This window comes from Rhinoderma darwinii, chromosome 5 (genome assembly GCF_050947455.1).
Source record: "Rhinoderma darwinii isolate aRhiDar2 chromosome 5, aRhiDar2.hap1, whole genome shotgun sequence".
In the NCBI taxonomy this organism is placed as follows: domain Eukaryota; kingdom Metazoa; phylum Chordata; class Amphibia; order Anura; family Rhinodermatidae; genus Rhinoderma; species Rhinoderma darwinii.
Window position 1 is genome coordinate 60,080,484 of NC_134691.1, and position 25,361 is coordinate 60,105,844.

General features: G+C 43.5%; 2 protein-coding genes across 3 annotated transcripts in view; one reads left to right on the forward strand and one right to left on the reverse strand.

Annotated features, from left to right (window-relative positions):
* LOC142651404 (b(0,+)-type amino acid transporter 1-like) overlaps positions 1-24,173 on the forward strand; it is a 70,177-nt gene extending 46,004 nt beyond the window's left edge. The window contains exons 2-4 of the mRNA XM_075826066.1: positions 3,805-3,936; positions 16,612-16,976; positions 23,686-24,173. Of these exons, the coding sequence (XP_075682181.1) occupies positions 3,805-3,936; positions 16,612-16,976; positions 23,686-23,931 (743 nt within the window). The 3' untranslated portion in view covers positions 23,932-24,173. The remainder of the gene's footprint in view (positions 1-3,804; positions 3,937-16,611; positions 16,977-23,685) is intronic.
* The window catches only part of LRRCC1 (leucine rich repeat and coiled-coil centrosomal protein 1), a 254,094-nt gene that overhangs the window by 171,098 nt on the left and 57,635 nt on the right, over positions 1-25,361 (reverse strand). The gene's annotated exons all lie outside the window — the stretch shown is intronic.

Here is a 25,361-nt window from a genome sequence, read left to right on the forward strand (position 1 = left end):
GTTTTTCACAATTAAATACTGAACGTATCGAGCAAATTTTGCCAGTAACATAAAGTCCAATGTCTCACGAGAAAACATTCTCAGAATCGCTTGGATAGGTGAAAGAATTCAGACGCTATTACCACATAATGTGAAACATGTCAGATTTGAAAAATGGGGCTCTGTCAGGAAGGTCAAAAGTGGCTAAAGAGGGAAGGGGTTAAATTACATATTTACTTTATTCTGCGGGTCGATACGATTATTTTTTATGTTTTGCAGCGTCTGCGCAGTAAAATCACTTTTGTTTCAAATAATTTATTTTTTGTGTCGCCATATTCTGAAAGCCATAACTTTTTATTTTTCCGTAAAAAATGCTGTGGGGGGTCTTGTTTTGTGCGTGACGGGTTGTTGTTTTTAATGGTAAAATTTTGGGGTACATCCAACTTTTAGATAATTTTATTTAGTCTGTTTTGCGAGGGGTAGTGACCAAAAAACAGCGATTCTGGAATTGCTTTATATTTGATTTATTTTCACTGTGTTCATCGTGCAGGTAAAATAGGGTGATATTTTTATACTTCGGGTCGTTATGGACACGGTGATACCAAATATGCGTACTTTTTTTTTAATGTTTTCCATTTTGTCCTATAATAAAATACTTATTGTCGGATAAAAGTCGGTTATTTATTTTTTAACTTAAAACTTTTATTTTTTAACCTTTTTACAACATTTTTATAAACTTTTTTCTTACTTTTTATTGTCCCACTATGGTATATGAAGGCATGAAGCCCTGATCGCTAATCTACTACACTGCACTACCTACATAATGCAGTGTATTACAGCTGTCAGCTATTCACTGACATCAAGCCTATTAGGCCTCGCCTCCAAGCGGGGCCTAATAGGCTTCCATACTAGGAGGCCATTGTTAGGCCTCCGGTTGCCATAGCATCCATCGGCACCCCTGCGGTGATTTTTATTGCTGCATCTAAGAGGTTAATCGGCCGGATCGGAGCCTAGCTCCGGTCCTGGCCGTCACAGCAGGATGTTAGCTGTGACAAATAGCTGACACCCACGGCTAATGGCGCAGGCTCAGCTACTGAGCCTGCACCATTTTCTCGGCCCTGATAGCAAGCATTTTAGGCCCTGCCTTCGCAACCATCAGCATCCCCGAGTCTACGTCTCAGTGGTGCTGACAGGCTAGAAACCACCTAAATGTAGAGATCGCTTTTGATCGCTGCATCTAAGGGGTTAATCGGCCGAATTGGAGGCTAGCTCCGGTACTGGCCGTTACAGCGGGGTATCGACTGTAATATACAGCCGACACCCGGCGGTGATGTCGCTGGCTCAGCTTCTGAGCCGGTTCTATCACCATCTTGTACAATTACGTGGCGATACGCTAACACACTAGAGCCCAACATGTAACTGTACGTGATTTTGCGGGAAGGGGTTTAAGTGCTGCACACTCACACTGTCCAATCAGTTCTGACACTGCCAGGCTGTATAGGGACACACCTCTTTGACAAGTCGAACGAGGAATAACAGTGGAATTGTACAATACAGAGTTCTAAGAAAAGATTCTCCAGAATTGGTATATGATAGGAAATGTAAATATTTACTAAAACAGACATGTCAAGAGAGGTGACAGGTCCTCTTAAAAGGGAAGTTGTCACCAGCATTTCATCTATTAAACCAGCAATACCTGGTGGAAGTGGGTGAAAAATCATTTTTATGTAACCTATAATTATCTTTCTGAACCTGTGATATCTTCATATCTTTATAAGTAAAATCTTCATTCCTCCAGACTGTCTGAGTTAACCCCACCTCCTTACTTTTGATTGACAGCACCTCGTCTCCCCCCCAGCACAACCAAAATCCCACGCTTGCACACCGATGTCCTGTTCTGGTGCGTGCGCACAATGGGACACCATAGCAGTGTGTAATGAGAGGGTAGGGAGACAGACAGGTGAGCCCTAATCTACCCGCCACTCAGTCCCTGTCTACTTGCAACGACCCGTCCTAAGCGACGGGGTACAACTGGGCGACGGTCCCTACGCTCAGTAAGTGCAAGACAGACAAAACAGACAGGGGTACACAGAAGCTAGGGCAGCTGCCCACGGAACACCGTGAGCAACAAGAGTGGTGAACGAGCCGAGTCAAACCAGGAGAGAGCGAGGTACAAAACGCTGAGCAGGAGAGTGGTCAGAAAGCCAAGGTCAATAACAAGCAGAGGATGAGTAGTACAAGCAGCAGCAGCAAGCCAGGAAACAAGCATAGAAGAATCACAGGCAAAGGAGGAACAGGAAAGGCAGGTATAAATAGACAGTGGGCGGGAACTAGCTCCGTCGGGCCAGGATGTGATAGGCTCTCCCACTCCTAAGCCTGCCATCCTGAGTGGTGGAAGATGGAGTCAGTTTCACAGACATAGGAGAAGGTGCAGACTAATTGCCCACGGGCGTCGACACAGAAGCTGTATCTGGCAAATCCTTTACACAGTGCATGCGCGGTAACTAGATTTGAGGCCCGGACGAAGCAGGGAATGGTGCCGGACCATACATGACGGGCACATGCGCGCTATCTCAGATGAGATTTCGGCATTCACAGCGGGCCAGTTTTTGGTGGTGGTCGGCGATAAGAGGAGGAACAAACGAGACTGCTGTATTATTACCATAAATAGTGCAAAATGTTTGCAGACAGTTATTTACGGTCGGAGGAGGAATTTAAGAGAGGGAATAACCACAATGTACTTTTGACAGCAACGGCCAGTGAGGGGTGAGTAGAGTTCAATAGGTGAAATGCTGGTGACAGGTTCCATATAAGGGATTGCCAAATCCAAATGCCTTTATCTAAAAAAACATCTCTCGTATCCATCTCTACCTCACAACTAACAATGCTAAAACACTAATCCAGGCCATAATTCTTTCTCGTGTAGACTACTGTAACCCGCTACTAACTGGTATTCCACTAAACAGACTGGCTCCGCTGTATTCCATCATGAACGTAGCAGCCAGGGTAATCTCTGTATAGCGGATATATTAATGCCTCTGCTCACTGTCGCTCTTTTCACTGGTTTCCTATTACTTGCAGAATTAAATTCAAAACTCTCTACTAGTCTACAAAGCTCTCCATAATGGTGCACCACAATTTTTTTCCTGCTATAAAAATAATATGAGTTTTACTGTATACACAAGTGTATAACTACTGGAAATATTTCCCTGAACGCTATATAATAAACACCAGTAATCAATATGGCAAAAAATTTCAAAATACTTTATTCACACGCAAAAAGTTGTACAGACAATTTAAAAGAATTGATTGAAACCTTAAAAACACAATGTACATAAAACATGTACAAGAGACAGGACAGTGTGTTTACCATAAGGCAGGACAAAAGATGGTGGAAATATCAAACATATACAGATGAATGGATATTATATATTGCCAATCTTGTATATAATCTTAACACCCCAAAGGGGTGCTGGACAGTGTGCAGGCAGTTATTATGGCATATAGTGGGTGAAAGTTTTGTCTCTATGATATTTTGAGATTTATATTGAGGTGTCTTGCTCTTACTATTGTGACTTGCTGTGATGGTTATTAAGATTATATACAATATATTATTATTCGTGATTTCTGTAGAAATCACCAATGGACAAAATAACAGGCAATATTTTCAGGTATTGGAGATGGTACTTCAATTCCATCTGCGTTTTAACAATTTTATCCGTAGTAATGATCAATGATAATCTGTGGTCTTTTTTTTTTCTTGAAAAAGTCACCTCTTGATTTTTGCTACATTTTTATTGATTATTTTATATTGCTATTTTTCAGAGGAAATAAAGAACCCAAGTAAAAACATCCCTCGTAGTGTAATAACAGCCATGTGTACAGTGATTGTCTTCTACTTGCTGGTGAACATCTCATACCTCACTGTTCTGACACCCAAGGAGCTTGTATCTTCAGGTGAGTTAATGAATCCAGAAACTACAGAATGTTCACAGTTGAGGTTATTTGTCACATCTGAGTGAAGAACTTAGGAGTGAGGTCTGAAATCTGCTTTCACTAGCTTCTTGAAGGAGTTTTCTCACAAAGCACATTAATCACCCAATTGATCACTAGACCAGGGGTCCTGAGTCCCCTGTTCCTCCTCACAGCATGACCACGGTGAGGTAGAGTTTGAATAGAGAAGCAGTAGAGCATGCATTCTGCTGCTCCATTCCAAGTCTTTCGGGCAGGCAGAAAAATCTGAACAGGTCATTGGCTCTACAAGTATAGGATAAAGGGAGTGGCTTTCACAGTAAATGAAGGGTCCTTTTTGTTTGACAAACTTCTGACATGTCATAGTGACATGTCAGAAGTTTTGATTGGTGGGGGTCCGAGCACTGAGATCCCCACCGATCACTAAAACAAAGCCGCAGAAGTCCTCGTGCGAACGCTCAGCCGCTTCGTGTCTGTTCTGCTTTTTCCGGAAATCAATGTATCGGAGTACTGGCTCAATAGAAAGTCTAGGAGCCTGTACTCCGATATATCGGCTTTCTGGAAAAAGCCGAACAGAAACAAAGGGGCTGAGCGCTTCTGTCGCTTCGTTTTAGCGGTTGGTGGAGGTCTCAGTGCTCGGACCCCCACCAATCAAAACTTCTGACATTTGACTGTGAAATGTCAGAAGTTTGTTGAACGTTTAGTTACCCTTTAACACTCAACCTAACATAAATCAATCAAGACCCTCAGTTAGGCCTTATTCGCACGGACCTATGTTAGTGAATGGGGCTGTTCAGACAGTGCGTGATTTTCATGCAGCTTATGTCCGCTGCGTAAAAGTCACGACATGTCCTATACTTGGCTGTTTTTCACGCATCACGCACCCATTGAAGTCAATGGGTGCGTGATAATGGCATACGGAAGCACTTCTGTGTGTCTCACGTGATTCGCGCATCAGTAGATAAAGAAATGAAGGAAAACATAAAAGTACTTCCTTCATTTCTTTTTCTAAACTTCAAAACCGCGTGTCATAAGGATGGCATATGCGTGAAAATCTCGCAGTCAACATTGCTGACACATGGAAGTGCAACGTGTGCAACACGCACACGCTCGTGTGAATAAGGCCTTACAGTGAGACTTTTATTTTTACCTTAGACATGGTCCATCAGTCACATTATCCAGATATTAAAGGATTATTCTGGGCAAACCTCAAAACCTAAGTTTTGCCTAGATTCCTTGGAGCCCTCTAGGTCCCTAAGCAAAACTCAGATTTTACATTTTGCCTAGTAGGTCCTTATAACCATTTAGGGGCTTGATAATAATTTTGTAAATTCTTGTGGCCGTAATGCAATTATTTAATTGTGCCCCAAAAGTTGCCACCATCCCTGGTTACAAGAACACAAGTTTAAGTCATGCATGATGTAACAATGTGCTGATATTGCTATGAGGTATGGAGCTGTATATCGTACTATCACCTCAAGGTGTTCTTCCAACTTGTTATGGTTTCTCTGACTTGTTAGTGGACCCTTAATGATGCAACTGGTGTAGCAGAGTCTAAGGGATCCCTGGTTTCTAACCTTGACCCCCGCAAGGAGGTTTGTAGAATAGTCACCAATTGTTAGTTGGAAGCAGCAGCGACATCAAGATAAGATGTGAAGACTGGTCTAGAGCATAGAGAGAAGCTGGTGCGTGAACATGGACACAAGCTCGACAGGGGAACAGGCTACCACAGGCTTCAGGTACCAGACGGCTTGAGGCAATATACATGTCAGGAACTGAAATGGAACCAGAAGTAACTGCGCAGACTCTCAAGCAATAAGTGGCGGCCCTCGCTGGGTTTAAATAGCAGACCTTGTTGACCTCATCATAGAAGCAGCCAATGGGAGGCATTGCTGCTAAGCAACAAAGCACAGCACAGAAAGAGTTAATCAACACAAGATGTACCAGCATGGCGTGGTCAAATGCCCAAGGAAGAAGTATAGCATGACACACACTTAGGAAGGCGCCAGTATCAAATGGTGTCCAGTCAGTGTCACCAGTGGCGCACACCGATCGCTGACACGATCACCAAGAGGATGAAAGGGAGCTGTGCTGGAGCGCGGAGTGGTTTGTGACACAACTATAAACATCCTATTGTTTTTGGGTCCAAAATTGTATAATATATTTTTATAGGGGGTCAAGAATCTGTTTTTGTTTTTACTATATACAGACTTTTAAATTCCATCTCCCTTGAACCTTTATGCAGCCACAGCGTTCTATGATAAAATTCTGAACGCCTGCAGGGAACATAGGAGCTCACTGAAGACAAACTTTTTATTAATTTTAAAGGAAGCTGTAAAAATCTGTATGCAGTAACCTCCTCCTAATGGCGGCTGCCGGCAGACAGAATTTCATCTTTTTACTCTATGCAGGAAAGTGAAGGAAAGCTGGTCATTTTGAGCTTGGTTTTAGAGAACCCCGATATATTATAAAATTAATCCCCATAGAACTTTGGACCTAAAATGAAGTGATGTTCACAGTTAGAGGTTCACTTTAAATATATGGAACATTTTCTGTAGATTTAGCTGTGGGCGGAATGATTTTAGATTCCCGGGTGAGGCTATGCTGCTGTGATCTGATCTGCTTGTTTTTAACGGTGTAGAATCTTGCAATAGCTGGAGAATTATATTAATATTAATGTCTCCCACCCTGATTGAGGATCAGCATGGGGGAGCCTAGCACTAGTACTGGTTGGAATAACTTTACTTCCCTTGGAATTCAAATGTGTTAAAAGAATATTGGACAGGTAGAAATTATTAGGAGACCCTGTGTGTTCCCACACCGTCATGTAACCACTTGATTGTAGGATGTAAACCTCTGTTTTATAAATGTCGTACAGCAATCATCAGAAATGTTGAGCAAACCTGCAGGATTACAGTACAAAATAGAATTTAGATCTACATTTGTATTGTATGATCATTGAATAATCACTTTGTGGTGTGGTTTACTGCAACACCACAAAGTTTACTCAAAGTCTTGTAAAATTTTGGTTGTGATGTGGCTTCAATTATACCGTATGGGTAAAGATGTTGCCAGCAGCCAATAGAAAAAGTCCCAACTGCGCCAGAACTATAGTGGTAGTGGCAAAGTCCCTTGGCAGTTTTTCCCTCATAGGGGATAAATGAGGTCTCAACACAATCAAAATTTTTCTGCTATTTGCTTGCCACTATTGGTCACTGTGTAGCCCCACCTTTATAGAGAAATTCCCCCTAAAATATAGAAATGGCTATATATTAATGAATAAGCAGTTATATAAGCAGCTAAAGTTTAGTCATTTACAGAGATATTGGCATTTTTCTGTTTTCTTGTGGCACCCATTTTGCGGAAGTGACAACAGGGAGTGCACCATATTGGTTGTCACTTTTGAATTCACTTCACAGACCATTGGCATCACTAGCATCGGGCATCTGTGTTACATGCACCTGATTTTTGAGCCAGTGCCCCGGATGGGTGCCAGACGTGGATACAGTTGGAACCTATGGCACAGCAGGAAGCCATAGGCTTACTTCCTGACCCACCATTCTCTTTTATAGGCCACACTCACAGTCTACAAGACGCTGGAACCACATACAGGACGTTGGTAGCCTGGTGTAGGTAGCACAATGATGTCACTTTATCGTGATGCCTTAGCAAGACTACTGACAGCAAATGCCGCTCATTGAGGGATTGAGGTTAGGTAAGTGTCACGATCCTGGGGTATGTTGGCCCACTAGATCGCTCCCCTGTAGCTGAATGGCAGCTGGACAAACAACAATCTATGCAAAAGTCTTAGCACAAGAGTACCTGTAAGAATCCAGACAGACACGAGGTGTAGCAAACGCTTTGGCACAGATGACACTGGACGAGGCAGATGACAGTGGACGTGGCAGATGGTACTGGACGACTCCAACACTGGACTTCAGCTCAGGAACAAACACAGTTACAGGATACGGGAAGCAGGATATGGGAACACTGGGAACAGGATACAACTAAGGGACCATTTGCTATACGAACATGGGTAGACAATTACAACAACGCACAGGTGAAGAGTGGAAGGGCAGAGCCCTTTTTATAGTCCAGGGTGATCTGAGGATTGGTTAGGGAACTTTTTACATGTGTACTTCCAAGACTGGGGATGAGCGCGTGCACCCTAGAGGACACTGCAGGAAGTTTGAAGCTCTGTATCGGTAAAACAGAGCTCCGACCCCTATAAGAATTTTTATTTAGATTAAATGAAATGAAATGTGCCACCACTATTAACCCGTTCCCAATCTTAAACCATATAATAATTATAAGCTACTGTTTGTAATTATTTATTATATAACATTACGTATTAACCAGTAATCCTTCCTAGACCTCCAAGGATAATAGATATTAATCCATAACTTTTCGAGACCAATATAGATATCAATATTAACACCTTATTACCATAAATCACCAAAGATACTAGACATTAACTGATAAGCCACTCTAGATCCCAGGAATATTACAAAAATAATTTAATATTTTTTTAATGTTGTAAATATTTATTTTGTTATATTTTAAAAATTCCCTGGGGCCTTGAAATAACAGACACACTTTTCTTTACTGTATGGTCTGTAAAGACAATTCTTCAGGGCGTGTTTGCTTTGTGGCAGCTGCAATGCATGGAAGTTAATTGTCCAAGCAATGTCATAGATCATTGCAGTCTCTAGGAAGTGATGAAGTACAGTCCCTCCCCCATAAACCAGTTAACAGGGGTTTAACTAGGAAAGTGCCCCCCTGCAGATAGTGCCATATATCCCCCCTGTAGCTTCTGCCATACAGCCCCCCTGTGGACTGTGCCATACAGCCCCCCTGTAAGCAGTGCTATACAGCTCCCCCTGTAGATAGTGTCACACCCCCTGTAGATAGTGCCTTCTCCCCCCTTGTAGACAGTGCCATACAGCCCCCCTTGTAGATAGTGCCCCCAACATCCCCTTGTAGATGATACCATACAGCACACCTGTAGATAGTGCCCCCACCTCCACCTTGTAGATAGTGCCATACAGCCACCATACAGAGATAGCTCCCTGCTCTGCCATAGTATTCAATAGTATTTGTGTCCTAAGGACACAGATACTATTGAATGTGGCGTCGTGGGCAGTCAAGGGCTTCCCCCTACACAGCACTCTAAGTAGCGTTGTGCCCGGGGAGTCCTCGGCGAGCGGAGGAGCTCCCTCTGCTCCTCTGCTCTAAACTAATGCTAAAGCAGGGAGCTTACTGTTGCTTGCTTCAAGATTAAGTTCAACTGTATCTGCGTCCTGAAGATGCAGATATAATTGACTGCGGGACAGGCTGCCCGGGACGGATGGGCGGTATGGTTCCTCTCCTGGAGGAGGAGCCCCTGCCGTCACTGTCCATATATGGATAGTGACGCCAGGAGGGATTCCGCTCCAGGAGGAGTAGTCAATTGTACATGCGCCTGGCGCCCCCCTACAGTTTCTCCCAATTGTGCCCGCATGCCCCCCCCTAGCTATGCCCCTGCATTATCTGTGTGTGTATAGTGTTACTATCTTGACTTATCTAGGCCTCCAGCAGTACATAGAGCTGTCATTAAAAGCCTTGACCTTTGCAGACCAGGTCTCAGTCTATACAGCAAAGCTGACAGAAAACCGGAAGTTTTATTGTGTCTGCTCTAATGGCCAGTGTGAAAATAGGAAGACTTTTCTTTATGGATATTCACATAGAAAATTAAAACCTGTAAAAATAAAAAGGGTTATAATAAAAACCTGATTTTAATAACGTGTCATTTTTCGGATGATATATTATCTTGTAAATTCCCTGCATAACAGTACAGGTTTTGGTAGATATATACCATATCTGTAATGCACGTTTGGTGCATATGCCGAGGAATATCACTAAACATTATATATACTGAAAGAGTGTCCGTTTGTTATATGTTTGATCATCGACATACCTTTGCCGCAATATATATAAGCAGTTGATTATGCTTAGTTAATACAACTGTATAGAAAAATATATACCACTTTTTTTGTGGTAGTTAATAACATAAGTATACATTCTGTATAAAGTATAAATTTGCATATGTCTGGGCCATACGTGATGTGCATACATGGTGTAACTGTGGCCAAGGTTTCACATTGAAGGTCAGTGGAAAGCTGTGTTACAAATACTATGGGAACTGCAATTATTGTGTAGGAGACTGAAATAGCTGAAAATAAGTGTTGAAAGAATTCCTACAAGGTGACAAGTTGGGGACTAATGTCAGAAAATGTCACTGTATGATTATTCTGTTAAATCTAGGCGCCCCGTAACTTTTCGCTTGAAGAAATGGTCCCAGATAATGCTGTCATTATTTATACCTTATAGCATGAGATCTATTCTTGCTATCAACTGTTATTACCCCTTAGATTGTGTGTGTGCTCTTAAAAGAAGAGCAAATTAGGGCTGAAAATGATGTATTCTCCATAGCAGCTTTCAATCATGTGGCCTCTATATTCTAATATCTGATCCCTACAATGTAGTCACTACACCTTCGAGGAATTAGGTTGTCATTGTATGTATAGTATGTAGCAGGGTTAAGTCACTTAATAGTGTATCTGATGCTGTTTCTAATAACGCTGCTGATAAGAGAGATTGTTACAATAGTTTTAGTTAAAGAAAATGTCTACTGTATTTACTTTTAGTTTTATGAATATTTATTTTAATGTTTTAGCAATTTATTTTTCATCTTAAAAAAACTTTACTGGGGCGGCCATATTGGAGACACACTTCATTCAAGTGAATCGGACAGTGCTGAAAATTTTTGGAAATCCGCTACGAAAGTAACGGTGTGTGCAAGTAAGAATAGAAGTGAAACCCAAAGTAATCAATGAAGAGGCTGTAGTGCCAGTATGAGTGCCGCAGCCCCTTCAAACAGCTGGTCGGCAGGGGTGCCAGGAGTTGGACCTCCACCAATCTAATATTGATGGCCTTTCCTAAGGATACGTCATTAATTAAAAAATCCTGGATAACCCCTTTAAAGGGATTGTCCTAACTGGACAAGCCCTTCTCTAAGTGTACAGTCCTACGTAGCGGCGACTGCACGTGGGCAAAGCCCGGCTTACTTGCAGTGGCCATTGGCCACAGCCAGTGTTCCCTATAAGATGCGCGGCTGCGCGGCCGCAGACCCTCCACAGTCCGCCCGCTCAGTAAAGTTTAAAGCCCACGTACTGTCACGGGCGGATGCAATGGCATCGCTAGCCCTGGAGGGGGCTCCGGTGCTAGTGACAGCCACATTCACTTGTATGTACGTCCTCAGGACGCACATACAAATGAATACAATCAGTGGCGTAATACTATCAGTGCACCACATCAATGAAAAGTTACTATAGTAACTGGGGCCTATGTAATAAACTACACGGGCCCCTGTTACTATAGTAACTGACAGTACTTACCCTCCCTCTTTCCAAAGCGCAGTGGAGGTTCGGAAGTAACAGCGCTGTGAGCAGCGCATGACGTCACGACGCTATGTGCTGTGCACAACATCCCGACACTCGATGAAGTGAGGACCTCCGCAGCGGCCGAAGAGAAGGGTAAGATTAATACCACTGTCTTGCTGAAGCTGATGTGTCGGGGTCCGACTCCCGCGTCCACCGCCAATCAGCTGTTTTGAAGGGGGTGCAGAGCTCGTACGAGCACGACTTCTCTTTCATTCTGGTCACTTTCTCACACTGAATCACCGACACGGGCTCTGCACCCCCTTCAAAACAGCTGATTGGCGGTGGTCGCGGGAGTCGGACCTCGACCCATCAACTATTGATGGCCTATCCTGAGGATAGGCCATCAATGTTTAGGGACTGGACAAACCCTGTGTGTTAGGCTTAGATACAGGGCCGCAGCAGACAGTAATCTTATACTGTATAAAATTACTGTCTGCTGGACCCTGTATCTAAGCCTATCTGTGTGTGGCGCTATCTACAGGGGGTATGTGTGGCGCTATGTATAGTGGGTCTGTGTGGCGCTATCTACAGGGGGTCTGTGTGGCACTATCTACAGGGGGTATATGTGGTGCTATCTACAGGGGGGTCTGTGTGGCGCTATCTACAGGGGGTCTGTGGTGCTATCTACTGGGGGTCTGTGTGGCGCTATCTATAGGGGCAATGGTGTAATGAGGGTTTTGTTTTATTGATGCCTATATTTGGTGTTTATAACTGTCTTTTTATGGTGGACTTGTAATATTATAGTATTTAAAAAAGTAATTAAAACGAATTTAACATAAGTTTTCTTATTCTCTTATTTAGTCGCTATATTAGCGTTTACTGGTGGTATTACTTTTGGTCATCAGATCGCCCACGATTGATGGAGACTTGCCCTGCTCCCTAACTGCCCCGCTCAGGAGCTGCCAAGACTTAGAGGGGACATTGGCCACCGCATTTGGGCGTGGTTTAGCCCACCGCTACGCTTATGCCCCCTCTGTGATCAGCTGAACACTGTAGTTCTAGCTGCTGAAACCCCTGGTGAGCAGCTGATATCAACAGGTGAAGCTGCAAAACCAAAAGAATGACCCACTGTGTAATATATGGTCACATAAGGTGGCCAGAACAGGAGCAGATTTTTGAAGCTACACTCCACTCTGGTTAATAGAGTGAGGTCATGAGTATGGGAACTCCAAACCCTAACAGGGCATATGGTCTCGGCACCCTCACCGATCAGATATTTGAATGGGCTGCGGCGCAGCTTCTTCATTGTTTACATGGTTTTCCTTATAGATTATACTTGCATGCGTCGTTACAAGGTGTCACTATCCCCTCAAAAACATCTTCAGAATCCGCTCTCTTCTTACTGCGGAAACAACCAAACTCTCATTGTCGCTCTGATTCACTCTCGTCTTGTCTAATGTAACTCATTACTAATCGCTCTTCCACTCACTAAACTTTCCCCCCTACAATCTATCCTAAATGCAGCAGCCAGGGTCATCTTTCTGACCAACTGCTACACCAATGCCTCTACCCTGTGCCAGTCACTGCATTGGTTGCCCATACCCTTCAGAATAAAATTCAAACTTATTGCTCTCACCACACAAAGCTCTTCACACTGCTGCACCCCCTTACATCTCCTCCGTCATCTCTGTCTACCACCCTACCCAAGCTCTACATTCTGCCAACGACCTTAGATTAACATCCACCATAATACGAACCTCCCACTCCCATCTTCAAGATTTTACTCGTGCTGCACCAGTTCTCTGGAATGTGCTACCCCAGAAAATCTGATTCATTCCGAACTTCCACAGTTTTAAACGTGCCCTGAAAACACATTTTTTTAGACAGACCTATAACATTCCCTAATCTAACTCCTTTCCTTGGTCCCCCTTTTACATTAGTCATGAGAACTTGAACCCCCTCATTCAACAGTATCCCCCACACTCCTTGCACCCTAATACACTTCATGTCTGTCATACACGGAAACTGGCTGGTGACCGGCTCATGCAGCTTTATGTTACTCCCAAAATTGCAGCATGGTCAATGTGGTAAAGCAACCTCATTGCTTTATGCTGCAAAATTGGAGAAGACACACTCGCTCTAGCGTCGTCAAACAATCCCCCCTCCTTTCTCCTGGCTAGAGCCAGGAGAAAGGAGGGGGCTGAATGGTCAAACCTCATACACTGTGTGCCGCCATTTTTTGAGCGAATGCACAGTGTAGGAGGATTAGATACAGTGGTAATCAGACAGTATAACACGAACATACACACACATCACATACACAAACATAACTTACCTGCTCCTGCCGCCGCCGCTGTCACTGCCGCTGTCGCACGCTCCCTCCGCTCCTAGTCCTTGCTTCTGAACATATGGACGGAAGCCGCGACCGGAAGTAGTCATCTTACTGTCCGGCCGCGGCTTCCGGTCCACATGAAAATGGCGCCGGATGTCGCTCTGCCGAAGACGTTCCTTTTGGACAGTGTGGGAGCGGCGCATGCGCCTTTCCCACACAGACGGCGTACACTATAGTAAATGGAACAGCTCCCATTCGCATTCTCTATGGGGATGTATGTGCCATATTCCATCTCTGTATGTGTCGTTAATCGACACATACAGAGATGAAAAAGAAATGGCAGCCCCCATAGAGAAGTAAAAGAAAGAAAAAAGTACAACACAAAAACACAAATAAATAAAATTTATTTTAATGACATAATAAAAGCAATAACATATAAAAATAAATTTTTTCGTGACACCTTCCCTTTAACAAGCACTTTTACATTTTGTGTCTTCCTTATTTCTTCATAGATTGTAAACTCTTGCGAACAGGGTCCGAACTCCTCATGTTTGAATTGCAAATTAGGTTTGTCACTATGTAATATCAGATATTGTCTGTACAATGTACCCCCTGAACTGTAAAGTTCTGGAGGATATGTTGGCGCTATATAAATAAAAATTATTATTATTAATATTTATATTGCACCACTGTCCCAATCAAGTAAATGGGACAGTGGTGAAATACCTTGCACAGGCGCTACGAATATAACGGCGTATGCAAAGTACGAACAAGAAAACCATTTAAACAAAGAACAGGCTGCGGCGCACGTCTGAGACAGCTGATCGGCGGGGTTTGCCGAGAGTCGAACCACCAATTATTTAATAATGATGGGCTATCCTAAGTATATGCCTTCAATTTTAAAAACCCAGATAACCCCTTTAAATGGTGTTTGAAGATCGGAAGCAATTAAGGCTGGTGCTAGAGCTAGACTTTATTTTGTAGTGCAGAGATTTTTTGTAGTGAGATAAATAGCCCTAGCCTAATGCATTCATACGGACAGCGATTTAATCGCTCACTACAAAAAAAGTCAATGGCACCTGTCAAAGAGTGGGATAAGCGGAGGATTAAGCATCAAGTGAGCAGTCAGTTCTTGAAGTTGATGTGTTGGAAGTAGGAAAAATGGGCAAGTGTAAAGATCTGTGCAACTTTGCCAAGGGCCAATTTGTGATGGCGAGAAGACTGGGTCAGAGTTCTTGTAAGGTGTTCCCGGTATGCAGTGGTTAGTACCTACCAAAAGTGGTCCAAGGAAGGGCAACTGGTAATCTGACACAGGGTTATGGGCACCCACGACTCGTTGATTTCATGATGGGGCTTGAAGGCTAGCCCGTCTGGTTCAATTTCACAGAAACGCTACTATAGCTTAAATTGCTGAGTTACTGCTGGCTAGGGTAGAAATGTCTCAGAGCACACACTGCATTACCATGCTGACCCCTGTCCACCCCCAAAAGCGCCTACAAAAGTGTAGGAACTGGACCATGGAGAAATGGAAGAAGGTGACCTAGTCTCATGAATCACGTTTTCTTTTACATTATGTGGATGGTCGGGTGAATTTGCGTCACTTTCCTAGGGAAGACAGCACCAGGATACAGTATGGGAAGCAGACAACCTGGTGGCGGCAGTGTGATGCTCTGTTCAATGTTCTTATGGGAAACCTTTGGTCCTGCCATTCATGTGGATGTTAATTTGACACGTACCAACTACCTAAACATTGTTGCAGACCAAGTACACCCCTTCATGGTAACGGTATTAACTAACGGCAGTGGTCTCTTTCAGCAGGACAATGTGCCCAGCCACACACACAGAGATTGTTCAGGAATGGTTTGGGGAACATAACAAAAAGTTCAAGGTGTTGACTTGTCACCAACTTCCCCAGATCTCAATCTAATCTGTGGGATGTGCTGGAAAAATAATTCCTATACATGAAGGCACCACCTCGCAATTTACAGGACATGAAGGATCTGCTGCTAATGTCTTGGTGTCAGATACCACAGGTCACCATCAGAGGTCTTGTGGAGGCTATGCCTCGATGAGTCAGAGCTGGTTTGGTGGCTTGTGGGGGAGCTACAAAATATTAGGCAGGTGGTTTTAATTATATAGTTAGAAAGAATACGTATTATGTACATCATCAGTGATACTGTATATGTATTACCTACATATTTTTTAAGGTAATAGATACTCAGGACTGACATAGAACTTTGCTGCGCATGTGACAAATGAATCCAAAAGTCAGAGGAAGATCACAGTATCACAGTAGACTTTATTTTGGATGTAAAGATCTCAATGAATAGCAATTTTGCTCCCAGAAGCTTCTGTGATGTTGTGATCTTCTTCTGACTTCTGTTTTCTACTTTAGATTGAATGTCATTTTAACTATTAATATATCATTACAGCTTGCTTGCGTATTTTGGTTTAAAATATCAGCTAATACCTCATGTTTATCATTGATATTTATTGTTTATCATGGATATCTTTTCAGGATGCAGTCAGGCCTTGTAGTGCTGGGGGAGAATAGTGTGTCAGTACTTTGTGTGGTACACTTGGAAGGTGGTGGGCAGCCTGTATGATCTAATAGTATGGGCGTAACTAATAGTCTGTATACCAGCATGGTGCACTACATGTAACCGTATGGCACACTTATAGAAGCTGTATCTGTGTGCAATGATTATACTAAGCAGCCACCCCCTCATGAATAGTAGGCGTGAGAGTGTCTGTTTATCAGTATATTGCACCTGTGTAGCATTGTCGTTTATCTGCGTCCTGTTGGGAAGTGGTGTGTGTACCTGCCCTTGTGAGTAAGTATGGTCTGTTCAGTGATTTTAAATTAATATCGTTTTTTTTCAGTGATTTTTTAATATATCATTGCAGCTGCAGTATCGGTCACATGGGCTGACAGAACGATCCCATCAGTGGCCTGGATAATCCCTGTTTCCGTGGCTATCTCAATATTTGGTTCTCTTAATGGCGGGATGTTCATGTTGGGGCGACTAAACTACGCAGGAAGCAAAGAAGGACATTTGCCGGCCATCATATCAATGCTTCATGTACACTACCTTACTCCAGCTCCAGCTATGATCATTTCCACAATAATCGCATCAATTTTTGTCATTCCTTCTGACGTTATTTCATTAACAAACTATTTTAGTTTTTCCTCCTGGCTGTTGGTTGGACTAACTTGTATTAGCCTGGTTGTACTGCGTTATCGAGAACCCAATCTTGATCGCCCATACAAGGTGAGTTAATAACTCAAAACCAAAATTGTAACAATTGAAGAGTTTACTCAGGCCACATATACTGCAGTTAGGGATGTAACAGTGATGAAAATTATATGCTTATTTTTTTCATATTTACTTATTGTACAGTTAAAATTCTCTGTCATTTCCTCAACTGGGCGGTACCCAAGGCATTGAACTTTTTCCTTCATGGATATAATTCTAGAACTACTGCAATACATAGGCAGAGCAGGATTGAAAGGGAGCTTAGGGAAGAAATATAGGCACAACACTGAACAATAGAGGGTTTATCAGGACAACCCCTGTCCAGGTGCCCTATTAGGGACCCCCCTCTATTAGCCAAAGCAGGGAGTTGCATATTTAATTTCTTGCTCTTGAGAAGCATAGCCATTTATTACATGGTCCATTGATTTTAAATGCTCTCCATAACAGCTGATCACTGGATTTCCAGCAGCTGGACCTTCAAGGTACAGTATAGCTCATCAAAGAAATGTGGACTCCCTAATGGTATAAACCCTTTATATGCTATTCAGAGCCTTTGGAAAGTTGCTTAAAATGCCTATATACACTGTAATGGCTGCTAATTGTAATTGAATGCTTCCTAAGTGCCCTAGATTCAGTATACACTGCATGTGCCAGATCTGAATACAATGCTAATTGAAGAATACAACTCATCGCTGATCCTACCATATCACAGCAATATTCTATCAATGTTTACAACGCCAGAACCTTTAACCCCTTAGTGACCACCAATACGCCTTTTTACATCAGTCACTAAGGGGCCTTAGGCTAGGCTGACGCCTTTTTACGTTCGCCTAGCCTAAGTCCTGCACGGGTCTCCCGTGCAGCCAGGAGCCGGGGCTCTGCTGTCTGATGACAGCTGAGCTCCTGCTCCAACGCCCGCGATCGAAGTTTACTTAGATCGCGGCCGTTTAACCCGTTAAATGCCGCCGTCAATAGCGACCGCGGCATTTAACTTTGTTTACAGAGGGAGTGCGCTCCCTCTGTCACCCATCGGCGGTCCGCGAATGCAATCGCGGGTCTCCGATGGGCTGTCATGGCAGCCGGGGGCTTGATAAAAGCCCCCAGGTCTGCCCTGGACATATGCCTGTTAGGACGCGCCGGAGGCACGTCCTAACACAGGGGTCTCAAACTCGGCCGGGTAAGTGGGCCGCATATAGAAAAAATGGGAAGTTGACGGGCCGCATTACTTTCAGATTTGATGCAATACAAAATTATTGTTAATCAATTAGTTATTTGAACTACTATAACACTATATTACTATAATAATAGCGCTAGGTTTAAAATTTGAGATATTTCTCCACGTGCTTATTTCAACAATCCAGCTTTCCAGTTTAAGTGTCGCTAAATGCAGTCCGGCGGCTCAGTTAGCACACATGTCAAGATTGGGCAGCCCCTTTTTAGATAGTGCCGCAGTGCCCTCTGTGGATAATGCAACACACCCCTAGATAAGGCCACAGTGCCCTCTGTAGATAAGGCCACAGCGCCCTCTGTAGATAAGGCCACAGCGCCCTCTGTAGATAAGGCCACAGCGCCCTCTGTAGATAAGGCCACAGCGCCCTCTGTAGATAAGGCCACAGCGCCTTCTGTAGATAAGGCCACAGCGCCCTCTGTAGATAAGGCCACAGCGCCCTCTGTAGATAAGGCCACACACCCCTAGATAATGCCAGTGTCCTTTTCAGATACTGTCACACACCCACTTGTAGATAACGCCACAGTGCCCTCTGTAGAGGCTGCCACAGTGCCCTCTGTAGAGGCTGCCACAGTGCCCTCTGTAGAGGCTGCCCCAGTGCCCTCTGTAGAGGCTGCCCCAGTGCCCTCTGTAGAGGCTGCCCCAGTGCCCTCTGTAGAGGCTGCCCCAGTGCCCTCTGTAGAGGCTGCCCCAGTGTCCTCTGTAGAGGCTGCCCCAGTGATGTCAGGGGCTTGCCCAGAGCTGGAGTCCCAGGCAGAGCGCTAGTAGGCTCTTCCTGGGACTCCAGCTGTGCTCCTGACATCACTGGGACTCATGCTCTGGGGAAGCCCCTGACATCATTGTTGATGTATGGACAGCGATGTCAGAGGCTTCCCCAGAGTCCGGGAGCAGAGCCGATAATAGCGCTCTGCCCGGGACTCCGCTCTGGGCAAGACCCTGACACACTGTCCATATATGGGCAGCGATGTCAGGGAATTCCACAGAGTCCCGGAGCAGAGCCGACACCAGCGCTCTGCTCGGGACTCCGGCTCTGGGGAAGCCCCAGACATCACTGTTCATATGTGGACAGCGATGTCAGGGAATTCCACAGAGTCCAGGAGCAGAGCCGACACCAGCGCTCTGCTCCGCTCTGGGGAAGCCCCAGACATCGCTGTTCATATGTGGACAGCGATGTCAGGGAATTCCACAGAGTCCCGGAGCAGAGCCGACACCAGCGCTCTGCTCAGGACTCCGGCTCTGGGGAAGCCCCAGACATCGCTGTTCATATGTGGACAGCGATGTCAGCGAATTCCACAGAGTCCAGGAGCAAAGCCGACACCAGCGCTCTGCTCCGCTCTGGGCATGACCCTGACACACTGTCCATATATGGGCAGCGATGTCAGGGAATTCCACAAAGTCCTGGAGCAGAGCCGACACCAGCGCTCTGCTCGGGACTCCGGCTCTGGGGAAGCCCCAGACATCGCTGTCCACATATGAACAGCGATGTCAGGGAATTCCAGAGTCTCGGAGCAGAGCCGATACTAGCGGCTCTGTGTCCCGCGGGCCGCAGATGACAGCCCCAGGGGCCGCATGCGGCCCGCGGGCCGCGTGCTTGAGACCCCTGTCCTAACAGATTGCCTGTCAGATTTACACTGACAGGCAATAATGCTCTGGTATACGAAGTATACCAAAGCATTATAGCAGCGATCGGATGATCGCACAGTAAAGTCCCCTAGTGGGACTAATAAAATAAGTCATCAAAGTGAAATAAAGATTATTAATAAAAAGTACAGTAAAAAAAAAAAATAAAACCATTTTTTTCCATAAAAAGTGGTTTTATTTAGTAAAAGTGTAAAAAAAAAAAAAAAGTACACATATGTGGTATCGCCGCAACCGTAATGACTCCATTAATAAAGTTAATATGTAATTCAAACCGCAAGGTGAACACCGTAAAAAAAAAACGCAAAAAACAATGGCGAAATTGCAATTTTTTTCCATTGCCCCCCAAAAAAGTCATAATAAAAATGAATCAAGAAGTCCCATGCACCCCAAAACAGTACCAATCAAAACTACGTCTTGTCCCGCAGAAAACAAGCCCAAAAAATCACTACATTGATGGAAAAATAAAAAAATTACGGCTCTTGCAAAGCGATGATGCAAAAACAAATAATTTTAGTTCAAAAGTGTTTATATTGTGCAAAAGTCGTAAAACATAAAAAAACCTCTACATATGTGGTATCGCCGTAATCGTACCGACCCATAGAATAAAGTTAACATCATATTTACGTCGCATAATGAACGGGGTCAATTTAAAAACGCATAGAACGATGGCGGAATTTCAGTTTTTTTTATAATCCCCCCCAAAAAGGTTAATAAAAGTTAATCTAAAAATTATATGTACCCTAAAATGGTGCTATTAAAAAGTACAACTAATCCCGCAAAAAACAAGTCCTCATACAGCTATGTAGACGAAAAAATAAAAACGTTATAGCTCTTTGAATGCGACTATAGAAAAACGAATAAAATAGCTTGGTCATTAGGGCCTAAAATGGGCTGGTCACTAAGGGGTTCATTGTCAGCTATCCACCAATATGAAAATATCAGCTTCTTGTGCATTGTAACTGCATTTTCTCTAGTCATCCTCCATTACAGCACCACAAGAGGATGACTCCATACCCTAATAGGGACAGGAAACAGAGGTTTAAAGCTCCTCCCTATCCTAACTCCATCAGTGTTTTTTCTGACCCTATGGGGCATGACAGAGAGGTCTGCGCTCCGAGAACAGAGTGCTTGAGATGGAAAGTTCCTCCTCCCACTCTGGTTCTGTGGAGAATAGCGTAAACCCCGGCCCAGTAAGTATTACTGTTATAATTTTTATCATACAATGCAGAAGCTTTATTTACTGAAACTGTAATACCCCTTTAAAACAAATGTATGGATTATACCTAAAATAAAATCCTAGAATAAAAAAAAAAAAATTGCGGACAAAGAAAATATACATAAAAAGAGATACGGTGGGGTCCATTCAAAGGAGCATTAAGAAGGTATGGGTTATATACACTTATAGTACATATATGAGGTACATCCCAAAAGTAATGAGGAAAGTGGGGATGGAGGTTGATGCGGGGGGATTTCAAGTATATGGCCGGACAATCCTCCGTTGAGCCCGAACCTTTCAAAGCGTCGCTACGTTACAAAAGTGCACCCTTTTATTTTCCTCTCGTCATGGACGAAAATGCAGAGGAGCATCGAGCAGCGTTACGCAGTCAAATTTTGCGTGAAACTTGGAAAAACAGCTTCAGAAACCTTAGAGGTGCTGAAGACCGCGTATGGGGGAGCTGCTTTGTCATCAGCCCAAGTTTTCAGATAGCACAAGGCCTTCAAGGATGGATCCGTTGATGATGAACAGCGCTTATGGCGACCTTCATCGTAAAGAACCAATGAAAATGTGGCTGCTATCAAAGCTGCTCTGGATCGGGACAGACGTTATGCGAGTGCACCCTCACATTGCCAAAACATGGATCCTTCACCATGACAATGCGCCTTGTCACACATCATTGGCTGTGAGGGAGTTTTTGGCACAAATAAACATCCCTACCATTCCTCACCATTCCTCAGCCCTGACTTGGCACCGGGTGACTTTTTTATTGTTCCCCAAAAACAAAACTCACCTGAAATGACACCATTTTGTTACTGTTGAAAACATTCAGTCAGCCGTGACGAAGGCTCTCAACAACCTCTCACATTAAAGCTTCCAGCACTGCTACAAACAATGGCAGTGTCACTGGAATAGTTGTGTACAGTCCCAGGGGCAGTGGCGGATTAAGAAGACCATGGGCCCTGGGCTGTTACCCAAACTTGGGCCCCCCTTCTCCACCACCACCCTGCCGCGCCGTAACTATTGCTAACACTACCTAAACACTAGTACACAAAGTAGGCACATTATGCACAAAGTACACACAGTACACAAAGTAGGCACATTATGCACAAAGTACACACAGTACACAAAGTAGGCACATTATGCACAAAGTACGCACAGTACACAAAGTACCACATTATGCACAAAGTAGGCACATTATGCACAAAGTACGCACAGTACACAAAGTACCACATTATGCACAAAGTACGCACATTATGCACAAAGTACCACATTATGCACAAAGTACGCACATTATGCAAAGTACGCGCATTATGCACAAAGTACACAAAGTAGGCACATTATGCACAAAGTACGCACATTATGCACAAAGTACACAAAGTAGGCACATTATGCACAAAGTACGCACAGTACACAAAGTACCACATTATGCACAAAGTACGCACATTATGCACAAAGTACGCACATTATGCACAAAGTACGCACATTATGCACAAAGTACACAAAGTAGGCACATTATGCACAAAGTACGCACAGTACACAAAGTACACACATTATGCACAAAGTAGGCACATTATACACAAAGTATGCATAGTACACAAAGTACACACGAGTATGCACATTATACACAAAGTACACCTTGTAAACACATGAATATGGACATTAAACACACATGAATATGGACATTAAACACACATGAATATGGACATTAAACACACATGAATATGGACATTAAACACATATGAATATGGACATTAAACACACATGAATATGGACATTAAACATACATGAATATGGACATTAAACACACATGAATATGGACATTAAACATACATGAATATGGACATTAAACATACATGAATATGGACATTAAACATACATGAATATGGACATTAAACACACATGAATATGGACATTAAACACACATGAATATGGACATTAAACATACATGAATATGGACATTAAACACACATGAATATGGACATTAAACACACATGAATATGGACATTAAACATACATGAATATGGACATTAAACACACATGCACTTACCTTTTATGTCTTCACTGCAGCTCTTCTCCTGCTCACAGCACAGAGCCCGCCGACAGTCTCCCCTCCCCCATGTCCCGACAGCTAGCAGCAGAGGAGAGATGTTTAGAGCAGGGAAGGGGGGATGGAGGGGGAGCTTCTAAAGCAGCACAGACCACGGCTGCTAAGTAGAAGCGAAGCTCCCCTCGCCTGACAGGTGCGGTCCTGGCTCCGGGGCTCCCTCCGGTGCTAGCGACGCCACTGGGCATGAGGGGGTTCGGGCGGTCATGGGCCCCCTGGGAGCCTTGGGCCCCCTGGGAGCCTTGGGCCCCGGGCGACCGCCCGAAACGCCCTAATGATAATCCGCCACTGCCCAGGGGTTTACTTTGAAGGTGTTCAAGCCTAACTGTACGGTATGTTTCATGAATAAAAGGATTTTTTTTAACTCATTCTCGTTACTTTTGGGACGCGCCTCATATATATATATATATATATATATATATATATATATATATATATACACACACACACACACCACAGAACAAGAGTTGATACTGAATCTAAGTGTACAATGTGTTTGTATGATAATCAGAATACTGGTTTTACATTTCAGGTCTTCCTTCCCATCGCCTTTGGAGTGATCGCAGTTTCAGTGTTCCTGGTTCTTGCACCTATAATCCAGACCCCTAAAGTTCAGTATTTCTATGCCTTGCTGTTCATGTTAAGCAGTGTGGTTATCTATATCCCCTTTATATATTTTAGGTTACAGATCCCATACTTTGATAAAATCACCTGTTATCTGCAACTTTTGCTTGAGGTTTCACCGACTGATATTTTTGAGGATTCTAAAACCGAGTAGCCATGTTATTTCTATTCTATAAAATCAGTCATGTTTATCGAGGACACAAGTGTAAAGTGGTTGCTGTAGATAAAGGCTAGGCCTCAATGTCAAGTAAATATCCAGTAAAAAAAATGAAATAAATCTATCTTGTGACCTACAGGTTGGAAGTCATTTTGCTCTGCTTTACAGCAGGCGCTTTGTCTGGAGACTCAGTTCTATTGTACAGGAAAAATGCAACTAAAGAAAAAAATCTCCATGCAGCAGGAGTTTAGAGTTTTCATTATACTGTTCCACATTTCTAAAATTGTTATGCCAGTTTTTGGTGTAAAATGTGACTTTTCAAAAGTCACGTCAGAACTTACAAATTTCAACCATTTTTCACTACTTTTTTTGTCACTGAAATTTCATGCATGATGAGAAAAGTGGGGACGGTATCCAAGGAGACATAGCTGAGGCTAAATTAATTAATAGAAATAAGGGGAAATGGCGCAAATTTATGGCACAAATCTAGACTTTTTTGCCTGTCAGAGAAGTCTAAATATGCCAAATTTATTAAGAGGCACGCACCTTTTTATAAATTTGGCGCAAATCTCACGAATTGCCCTCACCACCTTGATGTAAAATATGACAGTCTTAGTAAATGTGGGCCATTGTGTTAATCCAATTATTACTTACTTAAAGGGGTTTTCCAGTTAGAAGAAATTGATGGCCTATCCTCAGGATAAGCCATCAATATCTGATTGGTGGGGATTTCAACTCTTGGCACCTTCGCCGATCAGTTGTTTTGAAGGGGCTGTGGCGCTCATGCAATTGGTTCTACCCCTTTATTCCTTACCTGCTCCATACTGTTAATCGCCGCAACACTGTAGCGGCGGTTCATAGTATTACTGACTACTTCCATTCAAGTGAGTGGGAGAAGACTGAAATACTGTGAGCTGCTGCTAAGAGTGTGTCGGCGATTCACAGTACGGAGCAGTGACAGGAAGGAAAGGGAAGCAACGATCACATGAGCGCTGTGTCCTTTTCAAAACAACTGATCGGTGGGGGTGCCTACTGATCAGATATCAATGGCCTATCATGAGGATAGGTCATCAGTTTCTTCTCATGGGAAAACTCTGCTCTACCATTGGAGATATGCAGCCATCCTGCTACTGCATAATGTAGTACCAAAACTTCTGAAGCAGAGCTCCTCACTGGGTCTGAATAAGAGCATGCACATCCTGTATCATCACTTCTGCTGTCTAATGTAGCTCTTGGAGTCTGAAGGACTTAAAGAGGTTTTCCACCTAAAAACTTCAAAAAGGTCATATATTGGTAAATCAGTTTTTAGATTGATAGCCAAAGGTTGGTTTTTATGTTTATTCTACTTACAGAGTTATTGACATTTCTGCTTTGTTGCAGTAGCCATTTTTTCAAGTGATAACAGGAACAGCCATATTGGTTATCAC